General features: G+C 45.8%; 1 protein-coding gene across 1 annotated transcript; it reads left to right on the forward strand.

The window, feature by feature from the left end:
- The first annotated feature begins 1,239 nt into the window (after positions 1-1,239).
- On the forward strand, positions 1,240-5,280 carry Rpusd2 (RNA pseudouridine synthase domain containing 2). The gene is made up of 3 exons (XM_052725376.1): positions 1,240-1,843; positions 2,914-3,210; positions 4,086-5,280. Exons 1-3 carry the CDS (start codon positions 1,262-1,264, stop codon positions 4,806-4,808), a joined length of 1,602 nt encoding a protein of 533 aa, XP_052581336.1. The 5' UTR covers positions 1,240-1,261; the 3' UTR covers positions 4,809-5,280.
- Positions 5,281-8,010: the final 2,730 nt, after the last annotated feature.

Genomic DNA, 8,010 nt, shown 5'->3' on the forward strand with positions numbered 1-8,010 from the left:
AAAAAAAAAAAAAAAAAAAAAAGAAAACCCTAACTGAGACAGAGACTGTCTAAAAAAAAAACAAAAAAACAAAAAACCCAAGATGGGTAGCACCAGAGAAAGGACACCTGAGGTTCTTCTCTTACTTCCATACACACTCACATATACAATTGCATGTAATCAGCACATATATATACACACAGAAGTCCCTGGCAATGCATTTTTGATCCATTTGAGGTTTTAATGTGCAAGCTGTTCTGGATAAGAGTTTATGGAAATCAAATAGGAAATCTCTAGTTCTTTTGGTACTGTTAGTCGGAAGGACAGGTGTGAAAAATATTGCTTCTGGTGTGTGTGTGTGTGTGTGTGTGTGTGTGTATAATACAAATATATAGATATGGATGCAGTAGCTTTATTGAGATATGTAGTAGACTATAACGTGTACCCTTTTAAATCATACGGTAGTAGTAATGGATATAACTGAATGGTAGAGTGCTTGAGACTCTAGGATTCCCCAACACTGCCCCTCAAAAGAGTATAGTAGACAGAACAGTTCTTGGTACAGTGATAGTCGTAGCAACTTTCATTCTGACTGGTTCTCTGTGTCCTGCCTGTTTGCTTTTTGTTTGTTTTTCTTTTTATTCATTTGTTTTTGTTTTTCGAGACAGGGTTTCTCTATGTAACAGTCTTGGCTGTTCTGGAACTCACTCTGTAGACCAGGCTGGCCTCCAACTCACAGAGATCCGCCTGCCTGTGCCTCCCAAGGGCTGGGATTAAAGGCATGCACCACCACCGCCCGGCTTCTTTGTTTTTAAAACAACAATAATAATTATTATTTGGTTGTTTGTTTTTATTTTGAGACACGCTCTTGGGTAACCTAGAACTGAAACTAATGATACTTCTGCCTCTACCCCCTGAGCACGGAGACTACAGGTGTGCGCTGCCTTGCCCGCTCTGCTTCTTGTAAGTAAACTGTTTTACAGACCCGGGGAAGTAGAGCATATCTATATGGAATGTGTACCATCATCTCCATCCAGCGCTTTTACGTGGAGCATTCCCGAAGACTTCCTTTGGGAAATAACCTCTGATCTCTTTGATGACGGGAGTCTGTGTACGCTCATTTTTTCCTTCATAAGCCACTCTGGGGGAAGACATCCTCAGACACCTAACTCTGCTAAGTCAACTCACTGCTTCTTGCAAACCTCCGTAATGGGTCTCTCTGATTGGTTGCTTTCATATGACGCCATCAGATTGCGACCCTGGAGCCGTTGGCCTCGCTGTCATGTGGCGGGGTGTCCCCGTCTGCCTACGAATCCTTCTGCAGTGGCGGCTGGCGCTCTGGTCCCACAGCTTTGCCAGGGCTTGGGGTGGCTGTAGGGAGGCGATGGCCGAGGCGCTCTGTACCCAGGCCGAGGCAGCGGGCGAGTTGAAGGCTCCGGTTCAGCAAAATGGAGACCCCGGTAGTGACGGGGGCGGAGAGCCGCTCCCCGAGGGCCTGGAGCCGGCGGCGGCGGGGGAACAGGTCCCAGCTCCAGTCGCCGACTCAGGCAAGAGGAAGAAGCGGCGAGGCGCCGCCGGGGAACGGGTCGTGCCGCCCCCGAAGAAACGGCGGACTGGGGTCAGCTTTGGCGATGAGCACTTTGCAGAGACCACCTACTACTTCGAGGGCGGCCTGCGCAAGGTGCGGCCCTATTACTTTGACTTCCAGACCTACTGTAAAGGTCGCTGGGTGGGCCGCAGCTTGTTGCACGTCTTCAGCACCGAGTTCCGATCCCAGCCACTGGCGTACTACGAGGCTGCAGTCCGGGCGGGACGCCTGCATCTCAACGAGGAACCAGTTCAGGACCTCAGCATCGTGCTCAAGGTGGTGTCCGATGGGGCTGGCCAGAATCCTTTTTTTAAAGAACCAGGAATGGAAGTTCTCATGTTCCTCTTTTATCTGCCTTTTGTCAAGGGGGCTGCCTACTTTCCACCCTGCATGACAGATCTCTGTACAAATAATAATAATAGTAGATACCTTACTCATGTGTTTTTAACTGTATCAGGCACAAAGTTAAGCATGTTGTTGTGCGCTCTAACAGGGAAGAAAGGCAACAGTGCAATTTTCGAAATGTGTGATCATATTAATGCCTGAAGTATTTGTCATGGATCCTGGTGTTAGAGAACTAGAAATTCAGGGATAGATAGCCAGGTGCTTTGGCTTTTTTTTTTTTTTTTTCTTTTTAATTCCATAAGACACCTGTGATTACACTGGCTCACCGTGATTATAAGGAGAAAAGGGTAATTTCAGGATTTGGCAATAACCTCTCATACTGATTTTGAAAACCACAGGTCTGTCGTAACTCTCACATTCACAGGTAAGAAAACTGAGGCCCAGAGCGGGTAAAATGACTTGCCCAAGAATGTGTAGTGAGTTTGTGTCCAATCTAGATGTAGAGCCTGGAGCTCCGGACTCACGGCTTGGTGTTGTTTGTTGAAGGTTATAACTGGTAACGAATAGAGGTTTCCCCCCTATTTAAAAGACATTTGCTTTCAAAATATATTTGTATCAGGATGGTTGATGGCTCAACAGGTAAAGGTCCTTGCCACTAAGACTCACAACCTCTCGCCTCTGCATGTGCCTTTATACGTGCACACACGTGAATAAATGTCGTAAAGAATTTTTAAAATACAATTTTACTGTAAAGATTACACAAAGAAGCAAAACCAGAAAACACTCACAATCTCACCACCAAGGTATTCAACCACCTGTGTAGTTTTCAACACTAGGTGTGTGCCTGTGTGTATTTTTACAAAATGACATCACACGACAGCCACTTCTTTTTGTGCTTAAGGCTTCACTGTGACCATTCCTCCATGTCAATGAGGAGCTGAGGAAGCTGGCTGTCTATAGGCTGCTGCCCCAGGCTGACTGGCTGCCTATGTTTTTGACAGGACAACGACTTCCTGCGGAACACGGTGCACAGACATGAGCCACCAGTCACAGCTGAGCCCATTCGCCTGCTAGCTGAGAACGAAGACGTGGTTGTTATAGACAAGCCATCCTCCATTCCTGTCCACCCCTGTGGCCGTTTCCGACACAACACGGTCATCTTCATCCTAGGCAAGGAGCACCAACTGAAGGAGCTGCACCCGCTGCATCGGCTCGATCGCCTCACCTCAGGAGTGCTCATGTTTGCCAAGACGGTTGCAGTCTCAGAGAAGATCCATGAGCAAGTTCGGGACCGGCAGGTGAGCCAGGCTTTTGTCTGCTGGAGACTGCTTCCTGGGCTCCCTCGTGCTTTGTGTTAGACAGGGGTCATGGAATCCAAATTGGGGTGTGTCTACATCCTTCCTACTTTGAGGAGGCTCAGCACGGAAAGTGCCAAAGACAGCCTGCCCTGTATGTTTCAGAAGGTCTTTGGAGATGGCTGTACTGCTTCATGGTAGTTTGCTGTTCAGAAATCACTAAACATTTTTAAGATTCTGAGGCGGCTTGCTTAGAAGGAAGACTGGATAAAGCTGGAGAGGTGTAAGAGTATTGGCTGGTAGTTGTTATGATCTGGAGACTTGGAATTCTGCATCTGGATCATAATGCATTTATTGAGCACATGCCAGACTTAATCCCCAGCACATTAGAGTCCAATTTACTAAATGCTAATAGCAGCCCTATGAGATAAATGTTTTCTGATTTTATATATATATATATATTTTTTTTTTAAATTAGATGTATTCTTTTATTTTATACGAGTGTTTTGCCTGTGTGTGTTTCTGTGCACCACATGTGTGCATGGTGCCTGCAGAGGTCAGAGAGGGGACAGATCCCCTGGAACTGGAATTAGGGATGGTTTTGAACAACCATAGAGATGCAGGGAACCGAGCCCAGGTCCTCTGCAAGGGCAGCAGGTGATGTTAACTGCAGAGCTCTCTCTCCAGCCGGAGTTCCTGTTCCTAGATGAGGTGTGGGGATGTACAGAGCTTAACTGACTTACCCAGGGTGGAGACACTGACAAAGCTAGCACTAGGGTTTGAATCTTCTTCTCTCAGATGCGCTGGTGCATCCTATAGCGGGTTTAGACTCTGCACTTTGGCTTTGGACTGACTTTTCCCCTTTTCCTCCTTTGTAGCTGGAGAAGGAGTACGTATGCCGAGTTGAAGGGGAGTTCCCTGACAAGGAGGTAACTTGCAAGGAACCCATCTTAGTGGTGTCTTACAAGGTAGGAGTGTGCCGTGTGGATCCCCGGGGCAAGCCCTGTGAGACTGTGTTCCAGAGACTGAGCTACAATGGCCACTCCAGTGTGGTACAGTGCCGACCACTTACAGGCCGTACTCACCAGATCCGAGTCCACCTCCAGTTCCTGGGCCACCCCATCCTCAATGACCCCATCTACAATTCAGCTGCCTGGGGTCCTTCTCGAGGCCAGGGTGGCCACATTCCAAAGACAGATGAGGAACTTCTCCGGGACCTGGTTGCAGAACATCAGGCCAAAGAAAGCCTGAATGTGCTAGATCTCTGTGAGGGTGACCTGGCCTCAGGACTCATGGACTCCACTGCCCCCTCTTCAGAGTTGGCCAAGGGCAGCCTGGAAGAGTTGGCTACAGTAGCCCAGAAGAGAGATGGAATAGCTGAGGCAGCCTCTCAGGATCTGGACACACCAGAGAAGACAGCTAAAGCAGATGTTACGAATCAAGAAACAGACCCACTCTGTGCTGAGTGCCGGGTGTTGCGACAGGATCCCTTGCCCCAAGATCTTGTGATGTTCCTGCATGCCCTCCGCTATAAAGGGCCAGACTTTGAGTATGTCTCACCCATGCCAGTCTGGGCGCAGGATGACTGGCAGGAAGACTGAGGGATGTGGTCAGTGGGAGAATGGCTTCTTGGGTTGAAACAAGGCTAGGCCTTGGGGCAGGGACTGATCCCATTGGTTGATACTCAGGGTTTGGGGAAGAGTGAGGTTTCACTGTAAAGGAACCTGCTTGTACTTGCTACCTCCTTCCTTTTAGTTCATTTGGGGACTTACAGGACTGTAAATATGTCATTTTTTTCCAGCACCTTGCATATCTGTTTTTACTGGTTTTCTGACAACCCCTCCCCGCCTCCCCCGTGCTTAGGATGGAATGTAGGTCCATTCACAAGAAAGGCAAGTGCTCTACAGCTAAACTCCATTCCTGGTCCCCTAGGACTTTTGAGTTTCTCTTTGTAGCCCAAGCTGCTCTTGAACCATGAATCCTACCTCTGCCTCCCCAGTGGGAACACAGGCACGAAGCACCATGCCTTGCTTTTTTAAAAATTCAAATAAAATTCACATAGCATAAAATTAACCAGTTTAAGATATACACTTTATTGGCATTTATTATGTCCACAAACTTGAGCAACCTTCTCTCATGATTTCAAAATGTTTTCTCACCCCTGAAAGAAATCTGTACCTGCTAAGCAATCATTCCCTTTTCTCCTCCCTCAACTTCTGGTAGAGTTAGTCTGTTCTTTAGGGATTGTGTGTTCTAGGCATTTCACATAAGTGGACCCATAATCTCTGTCTTCTTTTTTTTTTTAAAGGTTTATTTAATTTATTTTTATTTTCTTTGCATTGGTGTTTTGCTGCACATATGACTGTGAGGGTGTCAGATCTTGGAATCACAGACAGTTGTGAGCTGCCATGTGGGTGCTAGGACTTGAGCCCAGGTCTTCTGGGAGAGCAGTCAGTGCTGTTAACCACTGAGCCATCTCTCCAGAATGTGCACTGGTGTTTTGCCTGTATATACTTTGTGTGAGGGTTTCGGATTCCCTGGAACTGGAGTTACAGGCAATTGTGAGCTGCATGTGGGTGCTGGGAATTGAACTTGGGTCCTCTGGAAGGGCAGCCAGTGCTCTTAACCGCTGAGCCATCTCTCCAGCCCCAATCTGTGTATTAACTTACCATAATATTTCTCTCCTAGTGAGTGTAAAGTAATAGCTCACAGTGGAGTTTAGTCTTTTTGTTGTTGTATTCTTTATTACTATTATTCTGGACATGAGATCTTTTCTCAACAACAAAAGAATTAACAGCCCAATTTAAAAGTGTATAAAAGGGTTCTGGTTAACACCAAAAAAAGAAAAAAAGAAAAAGAAAAGAAAAAGCCAAACAAGGCTGGCGGGAGAGATGATTCCATGTTAAGAGCACTCACTGCTCTTAGAGTGGCTCACGACCCCCTGAAACTCCAGCATCAGGGATCTGATCTGCTCTTCTGGCCTCTGCTAGGGCCACATGGTGAGACTGTGTCTCAAAATAACAACAAAGACCAAAGCAGTGCAGCTTAAGGAACCAACCAGGTTTTAGAATGGCATGCTCATCGGAGTCAGGACTGTTACCACCACGGCACTTACTCTGCTCAGGACCCCTGCCTTCTACAAATGAGCATTATGCATGACTATGACTGTGCCCTTCTACTCCAAACCCATTAACTCTCTTCACGTGAAGCCTGTTTGTGTTTTCAAAGCCACATTTTGTCAACTATTAGCCACATCAAAAGAATTGGGTAATGTCTTTCTTAAGTTGCATGTGTGTTTGTGTGTAAGTGTGTGTGTGTGTGTGTGTGTGTGTGTGTGTACACAAACTGCCATACACATATACAAGCCTGGGACTCAAGTTCTCAGGCTCAGTGGCACAACACATCTTGAGACATCTTGAGTCATAAGATTCTTTTTTTTTTTTTTGGAGCTGAGGACCAAACCCAGGGCCTTTGCTCTACCACTGAGCTAAATCTCCAACCCCGAGTCATAAGATTCTTAAATACACTTCAGTAATTCAATTAAAATACAAATGATATAATTATTCCTGTTAATTTTTTCTTGCAAACATTTCATTATTTGAGCCGGGCAGTGGTGGTGCATGCCTTTAATCCTAGCACTCAGGAGGCAGAGGCAGGTGGATCTCTGTGAGTTCGAGGCCAGCCTGGGCTACAGAGTGGGTTCTAAGAAAGGCACCAAAGCTACACAGAGAAACCCTGTCTCAAAAAAACAAAACATTTCATTATTTGAGCAAGAAAAATGTGATTCAAGTGTTGCAGTCCTAGAGAATTCCTGGATTGAGGCAGTCTCCTGTAGGAACACACTTCTTCCTAATGGTAAGGAAGAGACCATGCTCACTCCTACCTACCTACTGCTCAAAACCAATCTTTACTGGGTAATGTGGAGAACACCTTTGGATCTAGCATTTGGGATTAAAGGATCTCTTTGAGATCTAGTCCAGCCTGGTCTACATACTGAGACCCCTGTCTCAAACAAGAAAATAACACAAACACACACAAAAACAATTTTTGCAAGTCTAGAAGTCTGGGTTTTTCTCTTTCCCTTCACTCTCCTTTCTTCCCTGCCTCCATCCTTCCTTTCCTTCTCTCTCTCTTCTTTATCTTTATTTTTCTTGAGAGGATCTTGTTACATAGCCCAGGATAGCCCCCAGATTACTACATATTCCAGTTGGCCTCACACTCAGGATCTTCCTCCTAAGGTTTCCAATTGTTTGAGTTATAGACAACCATCTATAAGTTTGTCTTGAAGATTATTTTTTAAATCCCAAATGCTGGAATTAAACTCATACACCACCACTCCAGAAGACTTCTTATGTATAGTAAGACATAGACTAAGCAAGCAAGCGAGTGTGCCTGTGCGTGCACACACACAAACAACTATCCATTACATGTTCTTCCTTCAGAACTAAGTCATAAGAGTTGCTGATGTGTGATCATCCAGCACTGTGGAGCATCGACAGCTAAACACAATTCTTCCCTGAGAACGTCATAGTCAACCAGGGGAATGAGTCTACCTGAAGCTAGATCCAGAGGATGAAGACCCATTTCTTGGCACTCAGTCAGTAAACACTATGGATGTCTTAACTATGGATTTGTGCATCAGTCCTTCCTCATAGTTTTCTAGAGACTAGAGGTTGGAGTGTCCTGTAATAGTTCAGGATAGTGTGAGGAGTAGCCTCAGTGTTGATGGGGTGTTCTTTTGAGCAGAGGCCTGCTGATGGGATTTAAAAAGTAAAAAGTTGCAATCATTTTTGTCATCCAAAT

The sequence above is a fragment of the Peromyscus californicus genome, unplaced genomic scaffold (genome assembly GCF_007827085.1).
Source record: "Peromyscus californicus insignis strain IS unplaced genomic scaffold, ASM782708v3 Scaffold_7__1_contigs__length_154581171, whole genome shotgun sequence".
NCBI classification, from domain to species: domain Eukaryota; kingdom Metazoa; phylum Chordata; class Mammalia; order Rodentia; family Cricetidae; genus Peromyscus; species Peromyscus californicus.